Source organism: Gossypium hirsutum, chromosome A11 (assembly GCF_007990345.1).
Source record: "Gossypium hirsutum isolate 1008001.06 chromosome A11, Gossypium_hirsutum_v2.1, whole genome shotgun sequence".
NCBI classification, from domain to species: Eukaryota; Viridiplantae; Streptophyta; class Magnoliopsida; order Malvales; family Malvaceae; genus Gossypium; species Gossypium hirsutum.
In genome coordinates, this window is record NC_053434.1 from 4,399,566 (window position 1) to 4,421,791 (window position 22,226).

At 28.7% G+C, this 22,226-nt stretch overlaps 1 protein-coding gene across 1 annotated transcript; it reads right to left on the reverse strand.

Moving 5' to 3' along the window:
- Positions 1-4,331: 4,331 nt before the first annotated feature.
- On the reverse strand, positions 4,332-6,483 carry LOC121209654 (homeobox-leucine zipper protein ATHB-40). Its single transcript, XM_041080671.1, has 3 exons — positions 6,374-6,483; positions 5,929-6,239; positions 4,332-4,639 (listed from the first exon to the last, which is right to left on the reverse strand). The coding sequence occupies exons 1-3, from the start codon at positions 6,450-6,452 to the stop codon at positions 4,409-4,411; spliced, it is 621 nt and encodes a 206-aa protein (XP_040936605.1). The 5' UTR covers positions 6,453-6,483; the 3' UTR covers positions 4,332-4,408.
- Between the last annotated feature and the right edge of the window lie 15,743 nt (positions 6,484-22,226).

A 22,226-nucleotide genomic window follows, 5' to 3' on the forward strand; every position in this document is an offset into this window, starting at 1 on the left:
CACTTATAAAATTATATTATAACACAAAATAATACTAAAATAATTTTCTCTAGCCTCAAAATAGTGGTCCTGAAACTACTGTTCTGACTAGGCCCAAAATCGGGCTGTTACAATCTGACTAAAAACTTAATTAAAGAACTTTAATATCGGTTACATTATGATGACTCTCGTTAGTGCCCATATATCATAAAGACAGAATAATTTATTTGACTCTCCAATTTTATAAAAAAAATTATTTTAGTTATTTATTTAATTTTTCATCTTTTTTATCTCTTAAACCTGTGATTTTTTTTTGTCAAATCACCCAAAAATAGATAGAAAAGATAATATTTTTAAATTTTTTTGACGTGACATATACATGGATTGTCACGTGGATGACACATCATCATTTAATTAATTTTAAAAAATTATAAAATATTTAAAAATATATTTTTTATATTTAAAATTTTAATTAAATGTTGACATATAATTTATGTAGGCAATTCACGTGTATATCACGTCACATCAATAAAGTTAAAATACATTTACCTTTCCATCCATTTTTGGGGTAATTTAACCAAAAAAAATAAGTTCAAGGGTTAAAAAAACCAAAAATTAAATAAAAATATAAAAATAACTTCTTTTTAAAATTAAAAGGTAAAATAAACCATTATACCAACCATAAAAATAACTTTTTTTTTCGGTAGAATCACGAACTACCTTCATTGTTTGAGAAAAATCATCCCACCCATTCAGAATGAATAGATACAAAATCATCCCTTTGATTTACGGTACAATTGATAATCAAATTGAAGTGCAATCTATTTATGGAGCCTGAAGTTGCCAGTTTCTAGTAAAGAAGAAATGGATGGATCAAACAGTGTAGCGTCGGCAAAAAATAGCGGACCCAATGATCACTCGAACCCAGTGTTGGTGAGACCTGAAGCCTTTGGACCATTCAAACTATTAGACCTGCTGCAAATGGCAACCCCGTGCTTGTCATCAGAAAATTATTACATTGAACTATAAATTTATAGCGTCAATGTGTAATATTATTATTATAGTAAGAGATAATATAATATTTGGCCTTGAATTTATTAATTAGGTTCATTTCAGTGTTTCTATTTTTTTTCAGTTTACTTTAATGCATGAACTTAGTTATTAGATTCATTTTAATAATTAAATTTGGATTTTGTTTAGATATGATAATGTGACCAGTGTTATTAGAATAGAATTGAATTAGTCGATTGGATCAATTGGACTAAGAATTGGTCAATATAACAAGCCGAACAAAGAGATTGAACTGAAAACTACTTGAAAATGATAAAAATCCTAAATTAGGACAAAAATTTGCAGTTGAATCGATTTAATATTTTTTTAGATTTTATGATTTTTTAATTAATTAATTATTGTTGGTCTAGCGGTCAAACTGATGGCCTAATTGGTTAAACCTTCAATCCGGTTATTAAAACATTAAATAAGACACTTGGAGACTATACTATATCATTACCCGAAAATTTTTACAATTCTTTTTTTATATTTCAATCAATTATGTGAGATAATCTCAGGACATCACATCGTCAAACTTTTATATTTTTTAAGTTTGGGATAGCGATAAAGAGAAGTCCAAAAAAGTTAGAATATCAAAATAAATCTAATTGTTTAGAATATCAAAATAAATCTAATTGTAAATTTAATCAAAAATCAATAATTATATTATTGTTTTTATATTAATTTATAACCTCATAAATTCTTTAAAAAAATCACAAATTTATATTTTTGGGTGGAAGTATGTATGTATCCTGTAGCTCCGCCCTGGCGCTCATGTTTGTAGGCCATCTCGGCGCCTGACCAGCAACCTTAAATATGCAAATCCTGGTGTGTCACGTAACTACATTATGGGCAATACAAAGCATAGGTCCATAATCAGGGTTCACGTATTCCTTTAAGACATGAATATTTGCGTCACTTTCGTGGTTACATGGACAAAGTTGGATCGTTCACCCAACTTTATCGATTGTTCTAATTTGATATTGTGCTTCATCCTAAATATCTTTGGTCTTTTCTTTCCTTTTGTCACCAAACAAATCATGATCTTAACTTTGTCATCCTCATTATCTTTCTATAAACGTTTCATTTTATCGTGCTTTTTTTTCTTTTTGGTGTTTTATCAAGAGTTGGGATTATATGACGGGAAAGGGGCCGGAATTAATGTTCCAAATTTTAAGGGTCTTCCCATACCCTCTTAATTAGGCATTGCAGAATCTTCTTTATATAACCCTAAATTAATTGGATTCTTAGAAGAACAGATAAATCTTAAATCTATTACAACATAAAAAAAGAAAATACAATAAATCACTGTAAAAGTTATCTCTTCTACTGTCGACACGTTGAAGGGTTTTTTAATGTATATATATATATTGGATGGGGATGTAACAGGAAAGAACAAGTAGGAAATAAGAGGAAAAGGAGCAAAAGTTGTATTCTTATTTTTTATATTTATATTAAAAGACAATTATATTTTTTATTATTTATCTTAATTTTAATTTTAAGTAATATATTTAAAGTGATGAGTTCAAATATTAACTTTAACAGATTGCATTAAGATTCACATTTGATCATATATGTTTTTTTTTATACAATACTTAGAACTATTAATAGTTTCTCTTAACTCATAAATTGGACGATAATGTACTTCAGCACACTCAAACTCACATTATCCTATTTATGAATGATATATTTAAATCACCGACTCACACAATCTATTTTTATTTGTTTTTAAATGTTGTTATTTTTGCCATACTAAAACAAGCATGCACAAATACTTAGGAAATTATATTAGAAACATTAAAAGAAAAAGAAACACGATTAATAAATTAAATGATGTATTTAAAGGAGTTCATCCATATGATCAATTTAATATTTGCATCAAGCTCACTCTAAAAAAAAAAGTTAAATAATTGGTTTTTTTTACATTATCATAAATTTAAATTAAAAATTATTAGAATATAATATTATTAATATTTCTTTTCAATAAAAATGTTTGAACAGCATGTTAATTTGCAAATTAATTTAGTATCCATACACGATTAGATTGGAAAGTTTATTCTCGAGTTTATTCCATATCTATACTCCAACTTGCTTAACAATCTCTCTCTCAATATATTATTTTAAGGGTAAATTAACAAAATAGTCACTTTTGTTTACCTTAGATTACATTTTAGTCACTCATGTTTGTAATATTACGTTTTAGTCATTGAGCAGTTAACTACTGTTAACAGTGTAACTGTAAGTTGACGTAGCATGTTAAATCATCACTTTAAACAAAAAATTGAGATTAAATTATACAATTGATCCCTATATTTTTTCGTTTTAAGCAATTTAATTTTTTTCTTTTATGTTCTTTTAACCTTTTTTTTTCCATTCTATTTTGCTTCTCCCTTTGTTTTCCTTCCTTCTCCATCTCTTTTAACATTATTTTTTTTATTTATTTATGTTTTTCATTTGTTAAAACTAGTCCCCATACTTTTATTTTTTTGAACAATTTATTTTTTTCTTTTTATTTCTTTATTTTCCTTTTCTTCTTCCCCTTTAGTTTTAACAAATGGAAAATATAGAAAAGCTACATTAAAAGAGATGCAGAAGGGAGGAAAATAGAGGAAGAAGCAGAAGAGAGTGAAAAAAAATTAAAAAAATATAAAAGAAAAAATTTTAAATTGCTCAAAAAGAAAAAATATGGGGACTAATTGTATAATTTAACCTAAAAATTTTCTTTGAAATGATAATTTAACGTGTCACATCAGTTTATCGTTACACCATTAACAGCAATTAATAGCTTAGTGACTAAAATATTACAACACGTTACCGTAAGTGACTAAAACGTAACATTTCAAACATAAGTAACTAAAAGATAACCTGAGATAAATAAAACTGACTATTTTAATAATTTATCTTTTTTTATATTATTCATTTAAAATGGATGTTCCATAAAATAATTTATTGTATGTAGTCAATATTATTTAATAAAATTTTATTTTCCGAGCAAAGAAGAATGTAGCCTATATTAAACTATTATATAAAAAATAAAATAAAATTATTATCAGACACACATTTAATACAAATTCAAACTGTCTTTAACTCATCTCCTACTCTAATATTATATAAAAAAATAATGAAACACAAAAGCATAACTATGGAAAATTATGAAATTGTCGGACCAAAATGGGTAAGGTCTTAGAAATTGAATGTCTTTGGTTTGAGTTAATTTACCTGACTCAACCCTCGTAATAGTTACTGATCAGTAATTAATAACAATTTAAAAAAGAAAATTGGGGTCAACGATAAAGCATGAGTTGAGAAAGAGAAAGAAGAAATTTGCACTGGATGTCATAATTATGTACAAATACTAAAGATGAACCTGCTACTTAATTTACATATACAGATTCATCCACTCCATGCCAGGGATATTATTGTAACTATCCTCTGCTATGTAGAAAACATTATCATATCCTTCTAATCCAAATTCACCTAAAAAAGGTGTATCCATGGCTTCCATTGTCAGAGATGAGCTTGGACTATTACTCGAACCCCTATCTACTCGCTCCCCTAGCCGTTGGATTTCCTTCTTTGCTTCACAAAGTTTCTCTGTAAGCTTTGTAACCTACAATTATATATAGATGTGACATTATGAATTTATATTCTGTAGAATTAAATTAAAATTATTAAAAACTCGTAATGAGTCTCCAAGTGGGCCTTGGCTAAGCCCAACCTCAGCCACCTCAAACATGGCCGTACGGACCCTTGTCGTCTTACGAGGTGGCAGTTTTCTGTTCACTGTTCATTGTCAATATTTTGACGCCTAACAACATGGCATGGCTTTCTTCGAGCCCAGAGCTCATGCACGTTCTAAAATGGATCACTTTTTTTTTTTCCAAAAGGATGAAGATTTAAAAAGAAGGAGACATTTGCTTCATTAATTTTATTTTTTTCAGACCAACAATTAATCTGTATGTTTAAAAAAATTAACTAAGCTTTAAAAATGTTAATCTATACTTCTTATAAAAAAAATAGTGAATCTACATATATAAAAGGAAGGAAGGTCTACATGACACTTTTCTAAGTTTTATTTTGTTCTGTTTTTAACCACGATAACATAATGGTTAAATTTAAGTTTAATCCCTTTGTTACGTTTACATTTAAAATTTAATAATTATAGTTTAATTTAATATAATTTTGATTATCTATTTTTTCAATGCGGTGAATCGTCTAAATAATACTTGTCTTTAGCTATTATGATTAAAATGATGACATGAATTTTTATTAAAAATTATTATTAACACAAAAGAATAAGTTAAAATAGATATTTAAAAAAAAAAATCAGCCCAACATTACTACTTAGAGTAATGATAATATTACAAAAGTGCAAGATTGAAATTATGTTAAATCGAATTATAAATAATAAAACCTAAATTTAAATCTAATAGAGATACCAGCACTGTGAATTTAACTTAAAACAATGTAAGCCGAAGCATGTGGGGATAAAAAAAAAAAGCTCTCACCGTAAATTTTGTTTACAATAAAATAAAACGGTTCCATGTTGAATAAAATATTACTTTTTTATTGTAAAAAGAAACAATAATACTAACAATAAAAAACGAAAACATATTATTTCGAAAAAAAGAAGAAAAAAAGAAAACATATTTGTCGACCCCATGAGACCCTGAGGAAAAGAATGTGCAGAAGACCACACCCTGATAATATAATTAGCTTCTGCTTGGTTCCCGAGAAACCAGAATAGAAAATTAAAAAAAAAAAAAGGGATGAATTTGTATTTCAAGTTTAAACATCCAACTAAACTTAATCAATTAATCACGTAACCTTAAACATGGTATTTTTAGTTGACTTTGAATTATTTTCCTTAGTGAAACTAAAAGAGAGAGAAATTTATACCTCGGATTCAAGGCGAAATTTCTCAAGAACAACTTCGTCATGGTCAGACTTCAACTTGCTAAACTCTTCCTCGAGCTTCTTGTTCTTCCAACGAGCTCGTCTGTTTTGGAACCAAACAGCAACCTGACGAGGATCCAGTCCCAGTTCGGAAGCAAGCCTGTCTTTCCTTTCAGACTCAAGTTTATGTTCATTACCAAAATGATGTTCAAGAAGATCAACTTGTTCTTGGCTGAGCTTCCTTTTTTTAGTCTTTGAAAGGTTGTTTTCTCCTCCTTTGTTCTTCTTCCGCCGCCGTCGAGGCTTTGATTCCGCTGCTCATCACCAAAAGAAACTCCGGTTAACTTAAACTACAACTTTCAATTACGTATCTTACACAAATATTTTCCAACTTTTTACGTGCATTTGAGTGTAAAATATAAATATTTCAAAAGAACAAAACAAATACCTTGTTGTGGTGCAACTTGAGGGTATCCACCAAGATATATTTGGGAGATAAGAGCCATTTGATCTTCAAGCTTATTCATTTGATCTTTTTTTTCTATTTTCTTTTTTTGAATTTAGTAATGGGTGATGAATGCAAGGAAGTAAGGCTGTTTATTTATAGGGTTGAGACTTGAGTAGGAGTTAAGCAGTTTGTTTTAGTTTACTTTTAAAAGACCTTTAATAAAAAATTGGACTTACTTGTCCAATGAAATAACATCAATGCCCTTCATGTGTTACAATTTGGTAGAATTAATGGGAGACAAAATATAATAATAACAATAATAAAATGAAATGTGACATCTAAATTATATGATAGAACTTAACCCATCTTGTTCACATATTCGACTTCCTTTTTGATATTTTAATAGTAAAGTTTTTAAACCTCACAACACTGTTACAGCACACATCTCGCAGTACTATTAAAGCACATGTCTCCTTGTCATTTTCAAATTATGCTGTAAGAGAGTTTTTGCACTTAATATAATATTTTTTTTATTGACTTAAATATATAGAATGAAATTAAAAAGACCGAAATTAACATACATTTTTTTTTTAAAAAATGACAGTAACCTAACCCTATTGTTGCTTCTTTGAAATTCCAGTAGATTCTTTTAATTGATTGTGATCCCCCAGATGAAACTAGGTTTTGGGTGTAGGGTTTACTAGTTAATTAATTAAGACAAAAGTTGAAGCTTGATGATGCTGGTGGAGATGGTGACTGGTGAGTTGGAAATTGAATTTTTTTTCTTTTAAAGTGTTTAGGGATCAGAACCTGACCCACCTTGAAGTCAATAAACAATGAATGGCCTTGGATTTTTTGATGCAAGTCACCTTTGTTGTCCAATTAGGTGGGGGTATTTTCATCTATTTGCATGTCTGTTATACCAGCCGAGCCATATTCTACTTGCCTTAGCCAATAACCATAGTTATTCACTAGATGTCCCCAAAAAAATATTATCCCCTTCATTAAGATTGTTGATATTACATGAATTGTTATGAAATGTCACATAATTGTATAATAAATTTTAAAATTTTAAAAAATTCAAAAAAATATTATTTTAAAATTTTAAAATCAGTAAAATTAGCAAAATTTAATATTTTAATTTGTAAAAAATTAAATAATTGCTAATGTGGTATACATATTGATTGTCACATGGATGCCATATAAACAAAGCTAGCAAACATTGACTTTTCTATCAATTTTGAGGTGATTTATTAAATACTGTAAGTTCAAAAGCTAAAAAAAGCGAAAAAATAAATGGAGGACTAACATGACTTTTTTGTAAAGTTGGAGTGCCAAATAAGACATTTTCTCAAAAAGATATATCATTTTGATTTTTGAGTTTGGTTTAATTTTTATTTTGATAAATGAGTTTAGTTTCAATATTCAATTTAGTAACAAAGCCATGCAACATCATGTGGTGCAATGAATATTTGGCATGTGTGCTCTAATAAAAAAAATATAAATACTTAATTGCTATAAAAAAACGTAGATACTAAATTGAACATTAGAACCAAACTCAAGTACTCAAATGAGATAATAAAAAAAACTTAGTTACTAAAATGAACATTAAAGACAAATTCAAATATCAAATTGAGATAAAAAAAATCAAATATCAAACTCAACTATCAAATAATATATTAACCCAAACTAAAAAAAAAAATCAAATTTTATAAAAAAATTTAATGAAAATTTTTCATCAAACGGTTGGATCTAATTCATACGTATATTTATTAACTAACTTTAAATTAGATTTGATATAAAGATTACGAATATTTTTATTATTATCCAACCCACAAATTTACTCTTAACTATGGTTTATTATTAACTGATTTATCGTGTCTGTACAAGAAATTATATATAAAATATATGAATTATCAATATGTATGGTGTGTGAAATATTCTCGCACTTTATTATTATTATTATTTTGATGAATTCCATTAATCTAACATCGATCACGCTTCCATATATCGTCATTGATGACGTTTTCAAGTGATTACTATTGCAATGCATTTCCATGTGATCTTCTGTTTTTTTTTTCTTATTAATTTATATAAAATTTGAGATGTTTATAAATATAAAATTTGTGATATTCGAGGATGTAATCATATTTTGAAGAGTTTGGATGATGAAAAAATGGAAAGCCATTATATGCAAGAGTTTTTGGACAATTTAGGAAATAAAAATAAAAATATTGATGGTTTGAGGACCACTTCACTTAAAAGATGTAATATGTTTGTTATCTCTGTTGTTTTATATTTGACTTTGAGCTTAATTACACTTAATTTTGTCATGAAAAATAACGCCACATTTCTAAAATCTATCAGAAAAGTTGAAAACCTATTAAAATCGAAATATTTGGATTTTTTAAAATTTAATTTTTATTTTATATGATGTAAAATAAATCATATATATTTTTGAAAATAAAGTTTATTTTCTTAAAATAAATAAAAAAATTTAAACCCAAAATTAATATAAAAAAAATTTAAATTATTATTAAAGGTTCAAAAAATGCAGATATATGATTGAATTAAACTAAAATTTCTTAAGAAATATTTATATAAAAATATTTTATAGACCTTTTTTATAATATCGTTTATGATATTTATCAACTAAAAAAAGACACGTTATCATTTTTTTCACGTCATTTATACGTAATAAAATTTCCAAGTCATCATCTTTACAGCTCCATCAAACTTTTTCCATCGTTATAAACCCAACATCAAATTTATCTAACATTTCCGAGTAAAAATTATATCTAATACTATTATTTTAATGGGGCTGAAAATTTGAAATGAAAAATATTTTAATATTTTATTTTATTCGATAATGTTGGATAGATTTGATGGTAGATTTATGGGATGGAAACAGATTAATTAATAAATTACTTTGAAATTGTGTTTTTTTAATTGGTAAGTATCATAAATGATATGTAGGAATATCCATAAAAAGGGGTGTGTGGAATGTGGAGTGTGTAGATGAGAGAGGAGTGGTGGTGGGAATCTAATATGGGTCGCTCAAACTGTAGCCATTCAAGTCAATAAGAAAAGACTCAGGGCCCCTTTGGATGCAACTGGATCTCAGTACGTTATCTTTTTTAGGCTAAAAAAAATTGCAAAACGCCAGGCTGTTTGGAAAGCACTCTTCAGTGCATTGAAAATGTATTTCACCTCACTGGAGCCTTAATTTCAGACTGGAGCCTTTTGTTCCAGTAAAATTTCTCAACTTCAATTGCTTTTTCTTTTCCTCTTTTACCCATTCTTCAGTTGCATTCTTCAAGCTTTTCTGATGTTTGGTTACCCTTCTTCTCCCCTTTCCCCTTCCCTTTCCCCTTCCCCTTGGATTGCAAATCAGTTTGGTCAAAGACCTCTTCCGGTTCCTCCTTCATCCAGGTAAGGCTTCTTCTCCTTCATCCGTTCTTCATTCCTTTTTCTTCTTCCGTTCTTCATCTTCTCTTCTCAGCATATTCTGTCTTCAGCTATAAATAAAAAGCACGCAATTTACCAAATTTGTCAACGAAGACAAAGTCCGATTCACCGAAAGAAACAATGGCAGAGCCTTACGTTGAACAAGTAGAGTATCTCGACGTTCTCACTAAAATTGGTAAAAAAATCGGTAAAAAAATCGGCAGTTCCAAGCCCAGGCACGTCCCTTCATTCTTGTCAATTTCTGGATTATCTGTTTTTGATCTTTCAACATAAAGGATTACTTTACAACCGGCTCTTTTATTTATTTTCTATACTGCCTGTTGCTTACTCTTAGCAGAAAACATGTTTTTGCAGTTATCAAATTGGAAAATTATAGGACAATTTAATTTAAGCTATACTTGTTATTTGCAGCTTCTGTAAATTGGGTTTGATAGAACCTTTGAGATTAGTTAAGCTGGTTCCTTGAAATTGGTAGTAATAGCTTCATTTGTTGATTTGGTTTGTAATTTCTTTCAATGAACCCTTAATTTTTTTGCTTAATTTTTTTGGTACTCAATCTGGATTATAGAACTGAAAGTTTTCAAGTGTGTGTGTGAGTTGGGGGGAGGCTGCTTATGGTCCTTGAAATTGGAACTGGGAATGGAAAACTTGCAAGCTAGAGCTAGGGAGGCATACATTTGATATAAAATATTTCATTTTGAGTATTATTGTGTGTTAGAGGTTGCTTATGATTTCTGTACTGGCATTTCTCTATAATGGTAGTTTCTTGGTATGTAACTCATTGTGATATCTTTGCAGGGGAGATGTCCATCGAGATGGAGATTACCATAAAGCAGTCCATGTCTGGATTTTTACTGAGAGCACACAAGAATTACTTCTCCAAAACGTACAGACTGCAAGGACTCGTGGCCAGGGTTGTGGGATATCTCCAGTGCTGGCCATATATCTGCTGGTGACTCATCGCTAATAACAGCACAGTAAGTGAATCCAATTTCACAAGTCTTCAGTGCTGCTTCTTTCATAGGGCATTTGAAAAACTGTTCGGTCTTTAATCTTTCTATGTGTGCCGTGCACATATATTCTCCCCATGTTCTTGTTTATCATTGCTACTTTTTGTTGTTTTATATACTTGCTAAATTTGGTTAATACATTTCTTTTAAATATCTAATTGATAGTTTCCTAACTGATGGTAAACCCAGTGGTTTCTAGATGGCCAAGAAACCTTTTAAATATGCAAAATTCTATATTTGTTTTCCATATCAAAGTACTTTTTTTGTCCAAAAATTGTTGAGATGAACAATAGTCAATAACAGTCGGAATTATCATTCAAAATTTCATGGATTTTGTTTTCTACTGGTTTTCTGGTGGAGTATGGATTACTTTTCTTGATATTCCAAACCTGTCTACAGTAGTGACAAAGTTGACTACAGTGAAACATCTGGTGTAGGTATGGTTTATCATCTCAAGTTTAAACATTTCTTGTACTGAATGAACAAGTGGAATTCAACTCTAGATCTTAAGCCCTTCCACTCTTGGTTGTATTTCAGTCTGTTTTCATGTTGTAAGCTTTTTATTCTTATTTGATTGGAAGTTCCCTTTTTGATCTAAATCGAGCACTGAAAGAAAAATGCCACTGTCAGTGATGAATTTATGGAAACAAGTTGAACAAGTCTGTCTCTTTCTCTCTCTAAAATTTTCCAAAAAATATTGGACTGCCAAAGAGTAAGTGCAATTCAACTTTTGGTGCCTCTTTTAAGGGGTTTTTTTTGAAAGAGAAACATCTTGCACAAAGACAAATGAAAAGCCTAAAAGTCTATAATGTTTGATCACATTTATTTGTTTAGAAAATCCATTTTTATGGTTTGTTTTTGAACCTAATAGGCTTGCATGGATTTGCTGCAGAATCCTTATTCTGAAGTATATCAATATAGCTCTCAGGTCTTCATTCTATGGATGAGATTCATCCTTCTAAACTTCCATCTTTACCATGATTGTCCTCCTTTTAAGTTGGTTTTAGTCTCAGAATTTAAGGCTGTTGATGGTGCCTGCTGCTTAATGAATAGTTCATTATACATTTTCTTTACAATTATATATGAAAGTCATGCTTTGAAAATGTGAATGGTGAATGGTAAACAGGGAATACTGATAAGTGATTTGTCCCGCTACAAAACTACCTGAAAATGTGAATGTTTTTTATTAGCTTTTTTTTTATGATAGGATACCGAAGTCTCTGATGTAAAATAGATTTCTTTTGGGGAATATAGAAGTCACCTAGCTGAAGCAGATCCTAAATATGTTCCTTATGATGTAAATAAACAATATGATCTTCTCTTTGATATAATTACAAAAAGGTAAGCTGAGTAACTACGACCATGTTGTTGAACAAAATAATTTTCAAATTCATCTAAATGTTATATTCATGTTGACATTTCATGTTGTGGTTAACGGTTCAAATACTTGCTTAAAGGTACAAAGAGAACAATGAAGCACGCAGTCTAATACTACAAAAGCAACTTCGTCGATATGCTCCTGTTTCTCTCACTGCAGAGGTTGTCAACTTTCTGCAATTTTAATACCAGCTACCCTGCTTTATTGGTTGTTATATTTCTAATCCATCTCAATATTTTTATCCTCAAGCTTTATGTAGTCAGTTTGCATGTAGACATTGTCTGATATGAGCAGAATGCGTTGTGTTGTATCCTATGGACACTTTTGGTTTCACGTTATTAATTTGTTAGTTTACAGGTGGATGGTCTTTCTATCACTTTTAAGTTTATAAAAGGTCCATTGCTTTCTTTTTGTTGCTTTGCTAGAACCATTGGTGCATTAATTTCTGATGCTAATGCCATCTTACTAAATTCAAGTCTGTTTTGTGTTCATCAGGGTTCAATATTTTCAATAAACAATTAGCATTTGGCATAAATTTACTCTGAAAAATGGTGTTATATTTTTCATTGTAAGTTCATAGTTGTATTGACTTTGGCCTGCAATGCAACAGGAAACCAGCAGCAAATCAGCATGCAGACCAGCATCCAAGCTGAACCAGATAAGCAGCAGCATTTTGTTTATTTTGTTCATTTGTAACTTGATTTAGTTGCAGTGTAATTTATACTTAAAGTTAGTAGGAGTAGTTATTGATTTATGTTTGATGTTATAGCTGGTATGTCAGCTACATTTTGTTTGTAATTCTATCTAGGCTTTAGTCATGTATTAGTGGGAGCAGTTATACATTAGTTAACTGCCATATTTCATTGTAACATAAATGCTTCTGTTTTCTTGCATATTGCTTATTCAAGTAATGAAGTTAATCTTTACATCATTCGGGTTACTTGTTTCTGTTTTCTTCCTCTGCTGTCAAAACCCCAACAGATGTGATTCTTAACTCTTCCCTTTAGCATTGATGACCAGCTCAAGGCTCGACATTGCACGTTCTACATGGTGGCCATAGGCTATTTCAGTTACTAGCCAATGGTTGGCTTTAGTTTTAAAGTTATTTGGTGCTAGCAATGTTTTGCATTGAGTTACTGATGACAAACATTTGAAATAACATGAATTAAGACCCTTATTCTAGAGTTGCTTTATTATTTTATCTTTCAATAATGTTTTATTTTTCTAAAGGCTCAATAATTTCAATAATCTTTCAATAATTAATTGAGCCCCTATAATTAAATATATGATTAATTTTGAAATATTAAATAAAATAAATTTTTGAATTTGTCTCTAGTTTTAATTCATTTTTAATTATTTATTATTAAAAATAAATATAATTGTAATAATTTTAACCATTTATTAATTTTGTAATTGTTAAATAATTTTAAAAACTTCTATTATATATCATTTTTAATCTAATGTCCTTAAAAGTCATTTTCTATTTTCACCTCACCGCTACAACTGCTTTTGAATCCAAACACACACTCCACCGCTATTTCTAATCTCACCGCTACAATATCCAATCTCACCGCTACAGTAACTAATCTCACCGCCACTGCTATTTTTAACCTCACCGGAGCTAAACACACCACCCATCCAAACTAAGCCTCAATATCAGACAAACCAAGATAAAGTGTAATTGAGAGAGGCAGAGGGTGACAAAGTCTGCTTTACGTGGCTTTGGAACGCACATGGGTGCCTCTCTTACATTTAAATTCGTGTCACCACCCCAACTAAAGCACCTCTTTTCGAGAGGGACCATCTCTCTTTTATATTATCTTATTTAAAATAAAAACATGCATATATATAAAAATTTATATTTAATTTATCTAATATTCGAAAGATATTTAAAATGATGAATTGATATGAGTTATTTATTAGATACAGACGTAGACAGTTTTCTGACCTGCCACCAATGAGGACTTTCATCTGTTTTACATTTTCATATTCGCCATGCACCCGAGCCGCCATAGCCATAGCTCAATTGTCAATAGCTATCGATTTAATCAATATAGTCCTCCTCTCATTCATGCATTATAAAACAGAAGCTTGATTTTGATTCTCTAAAACCTCACTTTAACCATGGATAGTAATTAACCAGAAACGCCATTACAATAAATGGAATTTTCGGGAGAAAAAAGGAAGATAACTTTAGGTGCATGTTGCTCATTTATCTTTTTTCATTTTACACCTTATCTAAACGAATCCCCTTACACATTTCATAAGGAAAATGCTTTCGGCTTTGTATCCATTAAAGCAAATTCAGAAACAACTTAGGTGTCGACCATTGATGCACAACTACTAATGTTTGTCGAAATAAAGTATGTGTATGTATATATATGTCAGTATTGGGTCCCTTTGGAGCGCAAATGGGATGAGATTTGTCGATGTTGGAAAGGGTATGTCGATGAATGATAAGGTTGTCTGTCGAGAAAGCATTGATTGGGGGATTTTGATTTTCACAACGGGTTAAGTCATTGGATCAGATAAAGCCCTTTTGTTTTTTTATTTTTACTATATACGTTGGTTTCTTATTTGTTAAGTGAAAAAAAGGGTTTCTTCATCTTAAAACAAGTTGGTGATTATTTTAAGCAATATATATAATATGTATATAATTTGTAAACCAAGGTTAAACTAGGATTAAGCAAAGCCGAAAGATGGTCAGAATAGGATAAGGATGAAACATTGTCAGAATAAGAGAGAAGGTGAGATTACATATGGATTTAAAATTTTATATTATTAGCTTATGAATTTATAAATTATTCTAAAAGTAGATCATGTGATATTTTTAAAAGTAAAAGAAAAGGTATTTATATATTTTTTAAAAAAAATGTAATTATGTGGCATGATTTGGTTCCCTCAATATCTTATACACCTATTATATTTTCAATTTAAGATAATTTAGTCATACTTTCTAGAGTTTATATATTTAATACACTGGAACTATATAATTATACATTCAACCAGATCATGCCTTATCAAATAATAATTCAAAAATCTATATTATTATTTAAGCTTTTAATTGAATTAGTGTCACAAGTTAATTGGACACTAACTTAATTAGGGAATAATTAAAATAAGTTATATTGTTTGGATGTACTTTATTATTTTTATTTAAAAAATTATATATATAGTAGGATTTGAACTCACATCAGTTGTATTAATAAAGACTTTAATTTACTACTAAACTAGAGATGAATACCAAAACTATACATGAATTATGGTTTAGTGTGTAATTGGATCCAATTCTTGTAAATTATTAACACAATTATTATTTTTTTGCTTCATTATTAACACAATTATTGATATAATATCATTTTATATTTATATATTGCAGACATAAATAATTACATTTATCTAATATAAAAATAAATTGATGTATTTATTTCTTTAAATATGTATGATTAAATCAAACTTAAAGTGTCAAGTATACATTTGAGCCACAATTAGAGTTTCATGTGTACAATTGCACCAAATTAAAGTTTATGTATACAATTTCACATTAAATCAAACTTCATGTATAATTTTGAGATTTATCCCATAAAACTTTATCTTAGTAGTTTTCTACATTTTAATTTTATTGCACACACTTTATTACCTGAATTAACTGGATATATTAGTAATGTTGTTAATTGAATTGGTATTATAAGTGAAATCGATACCGACTCAAGATCGACTACAACACCATGATTAACAATTGTATTCATTTAATATTCTTAACTTGACGTATTTATGTGTCTTAATTTTTTTCTAATTTTAATATAGTACGTATTCCATGTATCATTATTAATTCGTTTCAAACCATATGTGTCATTTTATTTGAATTTTTTTTTAAATCGGGGGAGGGGAATGAGATTGCTTGAGATCAAACCCATTTGGATGTTATTTTTAAACACACATTTATATTATAAATTGATGGTTTCACACACATATGTATGTGATAAGATTTATAGTAAATATTAAGAATTTTATTTATATTAATTTCTAGTACATCAAATACAAATATATTTTTCAAATGGATTAGTTTATTATTATTATATAAGAAAATAGATTATTTAAGAAAAATTATTGAATAAAAAATTTAAAATATTTAAAAGAAAAAAGAAAGGTTAGGCTAATGAAGGACGATGCGCATGGGATGGGAAGGATTCCATTGTATGCTTTTTGAGTTGTTTAATAATCATTTAAACCCTAAAATAATGAAGTGAAACTGTTTACATTAATGCTTGTCATGTTTCTCCCGACATTTCCAACTCTTGTTTCCCCATATTCCAACTTTCATTACATGCTAACCAGCTATGGGCAACTAGATTTTACAATCTTTTATTTTCCATTTCTTAACTAATTAAACCTTTTTTTATAATAACCCTAAAGAATTAGATCTTATAGTTTCAAAACTTGAAGAGAATATGCAGTGGTCCATTCCCTTTGGTCTCTTGTTTTCATACAGGTATATATTTTACTCTTTTTTTCCAGGCTTAAATGTATTAAAGCTCCATCAATATTTTACTCTTTAACACTTTTTCAACTGTACATTCTCTTTTGTTTTCAACAAATGTTTAGAAAAAACGATAGATTTCCTTCTTTCCATCCAATATTTTAAGCTATTATTTAATAGTAAAATAGTTTTATTTATACATTTCCTTCCTCGCTCTTTCCTTTGGTATATTGACAATTTTGGATTATTTTTTAAAGACCGTGGTGCCATCGGATTAGTGTGAGCGCTTATCAATGTCCATCTTTTGTTTTTGTTTTAATAAAGTCAATTTTGTTTGTGTTGTATATGACAGAAACAGTACACTTCCATGTTTCCCTCTTCCCATACTAGAAATCCCCTTAACGCCTTGTCTTATAAGGTCTCTTGCACATGTCTCAGTTCAATGCACCAAATTAAATAAAATTCAGGCCATTAGATTCCTTTTTAATTTACCCTACGTTTTCAAACAAACCCTTGAATCGTGCCTACATTTAAGCCATCATCTAAGTAGGGTTATGAATTTTTTTTTTAAACTTGTACAATATAGTAATTTTATAGTAAAAACGTAGTACAATGCCTTTGTCCCTCATTGGGTTCGTGGTGTCAAGACGAGAGCGCGTGTGGCATGTTAAAAAGAAAAAATGGAGGAGAGAAAATAATTAACCCATTAATTAAAGAAACCTAACCCACAAAATACACATCTATAATGAAAGCTAAGGCAAACCCTTGGCCTGTCATTTTCACTTTCTTTAAAGTCTACACAAAAAAACATTAGATAAAGTAAGGATTATATTCCCCATGTTTAAAAGCAACAAATCTTTAAAAACAGCTAGGTTTGTATCTTTTGGAAGGGGGTATTTAATAATGATTAAAAGATTCCACACTACTCGATTCACTCCTTAATTAAATCCCATAATTTATTACCCAACATTTAAAATAAAATCGTACAAAAATGAAACGTGTATGGAGGACAAGTGGATTTGTGGCAACGTTTGGTCCATGTAGTGAATATATATTTTGTTCCCAAACTTTTACGAATCCCAAGCTGTCTTTGTTTCCCTTGATCAATGGATGCCCCCTCCCCCTCTCTCTTGCTTGGTCACATGATAACCATTTATACCACTTAGACGTATTACATATTTAAATCATATTCTCTTATTCATATCGTGATAGTAAGGAATGGTTTCCCTGGTTTTAAGTTTGATTATGTTCGGTTAGTACGTGTTGGGCAAGGTGTGTAGTATGGGATAGGGTAGGGAATCTGGGTAGATGGTAAGAGCTAAAAGGCTGCCTTGCCTAGATTGCTCTTATCAGATGCTCCTAGATCCGAAGACAATGGTATATGGCGACCATTTTTTGTTTCAGAAATTTTGGAGCATCATTTTTTTGTTGGCAAGCCCTTCACCATGGCATTGCCACCTATTTGTTATCTTTATAAGAAATTTATTTGTTTCTGATTTATGGAGAAAAAGAAGTTTACCTTATATTGTAGAATTTTTTTAAACCTCAAAGTTGAAATTTTCATATGATGTTGGGATTGAACTGTGTTGGGGATAAATCTGTATAAGTAACGAACAAGTAAAATAATGAGAAAATTAAAAAGATTAAACATAAAAATTTTACGTCAAAAAAACTCTTCCGAATAGGATAAAAAATCACAGGTAAAAGAAAATTTAACTAATAAGATAAAAATACAATATAGAGATAATCAAAACAAAGAAAACTCATAACCTCGAAAAAAAATCCTTTAAATTGAAACACAAAATTATCGTTTAACTGCGTTATTTTTGTATTTAGGTCTAACTCACACACTAATCCTGATGGTTGTAGGGTGACTTATATAAGCTACATGTTACTTGGAGCCCACTTACTCTAGATACACTTTAGATACTAATTGATATAATATACTATTAAATGCTTAGGGTCTAATTAGAAAATAATCTCAAAATTGTCGTACAAAAAATTAATTGCATATTTTCATATCTCGTCCTGACATTGGCTACTCTTCGCGATGTTGTGTTTTCTGATGTTGCGACGTCACTCTCTGTTATAACCTGAAATACGAAGCATACTCCACAAAATATTAAAAATTTATGGTTAAGTTGAACATAAAACAATATTGATATATGATGGTGATCAAAACATCAAGTAAAGAATTTTCTGGAGAGTCCTAAGAAAGACATTATTTTATGAGAGCATTGCACCAAAACTTGTGTATTTTATAGACCCATGTTCTAGAAAATTTACGATATTTTATAGTATTAATCTTTAAAAAATCAATAAGTTTTGCACATGAATGATTAACAGGTTGCCACAAAATGTGGATATGGTTCTTGCCTAATCAAAGAGATTAGTGGATTAATCAATTGGATTCTTATGTCATGATTATATTATGATATTCTGATGGATTTAATGAATTTCATATATGTTATTTATGGGACGACCAACTATAGTCTCATTACAAGAAACTATGAGAACGACAAACATGCCATATCCATGGCTTACATGTTAGAACCAACAAAATCAGTGGTTAAAGTAAATTATCTACACAATTCAAATAAAATTGTTTAACTTGTTGAAATATTAAACTATTATTTTTTTATTAAATTATCATTCGATCGAATCTAAGTGGAACTTAGACAAAATTTTAAAATTTTAAATTGATCCAACTCATAATACAATTGATATTTTTTATTTAAATTTTATTATAAAATATTAATATAAAATAATTTTAAACAGTAAGTTAGTAACCATGACCTCGCCTAACCTAAATAATTTGATCCTTTGGATATTTGATTGAGGAAAGGAAAATCTTGTGACAGACAGTAATAACGCAAATGATAGGGGCCATTTGCCTTATAGGTCTTATCATTTTTCCTAACAACATGGTTTTGGAGGCCCATTCCTCGCTTTATTATGATTCAAACTCGATCCGCTGGACCCTTTCCTCTGCCCCACTCCGGAATTCAAGAAGCAAAATTCTTTTACCTATAACATGGGCCAAGCCCAATTTAACATGCCTTGACCGTCAACACTTACGTGTTTTCCAAGCTAAATCATGATTTCAAGTGCGGATGAACAATACCCAAGATTTTAACTTAAATTTGTAACTTCTCACTTTTCTATGATTAATTTAGATGTCAACTTTTAAATTTTCTCTTCATTTTTATAATTTTTAAATATAATTTTATATTAAAATTAATATATACAATTAGTTTATATTTATTAACTTAAATTCAGTTAATGTATTATAATATTAACAAATTATCGTAAGTTATTTTATTATTTTATATTATAATTTAAAATAAATATTTATTAATATCAAAATAATAAGAATAACATGACATCACCATAATAATGACATGAAAAAAATTATATGTAATTTTAATATCTAAAATATAATTTATATTCAAAAATTAAATTATATTAATTACTTAAAAAATATTTAAATTCTATATTTCATATATATATTAATAATATTAATGAATTTAAAAATCATTTAAAATATCTTACTTTTTTACTTTAGCTGCAAAAAAAAACCTTAAGAAAATACAAAAAAAAAAATCAATTAAGCTCTTACATTAAATTTGTAACCAATTAAGTCTCTGCAGTTAATTAAAATAATCAATTATGCCCCTCTGTTAATGATTTTCGTCATTGACCACGTTCACCATTAAAATAAATTGGGGAACCAATCAGATGGTGACATGTGGTAGCTTATGGTTTAATCTAATATTTTCTCCTCTACAAAATTTTAAAAAATCATTAAAAACAAAAAAAATCAAATATTAAAAAATACTAAAAAGGAAAAATTGATTTAAACTTAAAAAATTATAAATAAAATAAAATAAAATTTAAAAAATCATAAAATATAATAAATTATAAAATATATATATATAATTAATAAAATAATCAGTTGCATCGATTAGATAGAAACTGGCAAGGCTATCGACCCAGCCATTAGACCAATTGACTTAGGAATCGGATGGTTTAACCAATCCTTTTTAATTTTTAATGTTTTATTTAATTGAATAGAATGAATCAGTTGAATTGGCAAATTGGTGACCTGACCAGTTTGACCACTGGTCTAATTTTGAAAACCTTGATTAGAATATTTCATTCTAATATATGTTAATAGTTGAATAATGAAATTTTGGTTTGATAAAAATATTTTTTAAAAAAATCAGTTCAACCGCTTGATTTCCAGGTCAACCGGTCTAATGGCTTCCTCCAGACTTGTACCCTTGCCAATCTCAAGCTAACCAGTGCAGTTAAAGTTTTTATGAACTTTTTTGTAATTTTTATAAATTTATAGAAATTTTAATATTTTAATTATATTTTAATTTATTCTTTTTTAAAAGAATTCTAATACTTTTTTTTATTTTAAATAAATTTTCTTAACTATATATATTTATAATGTATTAGATTTTTTTTATGTTCTTATAATATTTATAAGTTTTATAATTTTTAATACCTATTTATAAGTTTAATAAGATTATATAAATTTTAATATTTTTTAAATATATTTTTTAATTTTCTATTTTTATGATTTTTAATATTTTTTATGAAAAAAATTAGATTAAACCATAGGCTGTCATGTGTCACCATATGATTGATCCATCAATTTATTTCAACAGTGGATGTGGTCAATGACAGAAACCATTAGCGAAATGGCTTAATTGATTATTTTAACTAATTGCAAGAGCTTAATTAGATGCGCAATTAATACAAAGGCTTAATTGTCCTTTTTTTTTTCATTTTCTTAATTTTTTGAGTAAACACATAAATTCTTAAATCAAACTTTCAAATAGGAATGGCAACGGGGAGGATATTTTCCTGTCCCGACTCCGACCCGAAGCTTGACCAATCCACCCCAACTCCACCCAACCTTGATTCTTAAGAAAAAAATTCATCTTAAACTCCAACTCAAAATTTTATATAGGATCCAATTCCACCCAACCTGATCCAACCCAAATTTAATTGTTTCATTTTTTTTTTAATTTTGAAGCAAATAAGATTATATATTTTAACTATTTTATTTTTATTTTGAAGCAAGTTCCAATTTTTTTTAGTTTAGACTTAAAAGTTTAATATATTTATTTATATATGAAATTAAAAAAAATTAAAATATATATATTAGGAGATTTTTATAAATATCTTGAATCGGGATAGATTTACTTCAAACCCGATCTCGACCGAATTATTTTTCTAATTTCATCCAACCCTATCCACCCTGAACTAGATTTTTCAAAAAAAAAAAACTGATCCTGACAGATCAGGTTGAGGCTGAACCCATCGGATTCAATATTTTTTGTCAGCCTTACTTCCAAAAAACACTTTAGCCTTAAATCGCCCAATCCAAACCAGAAATAACTTTATCCCGAAAAAACTTAAACATGAAATTACCTGAACTCAAAAAAAATCCGAATCCATTGTTCAACAAGCACATCGGATATCATATCATAAATAAAAAATAGG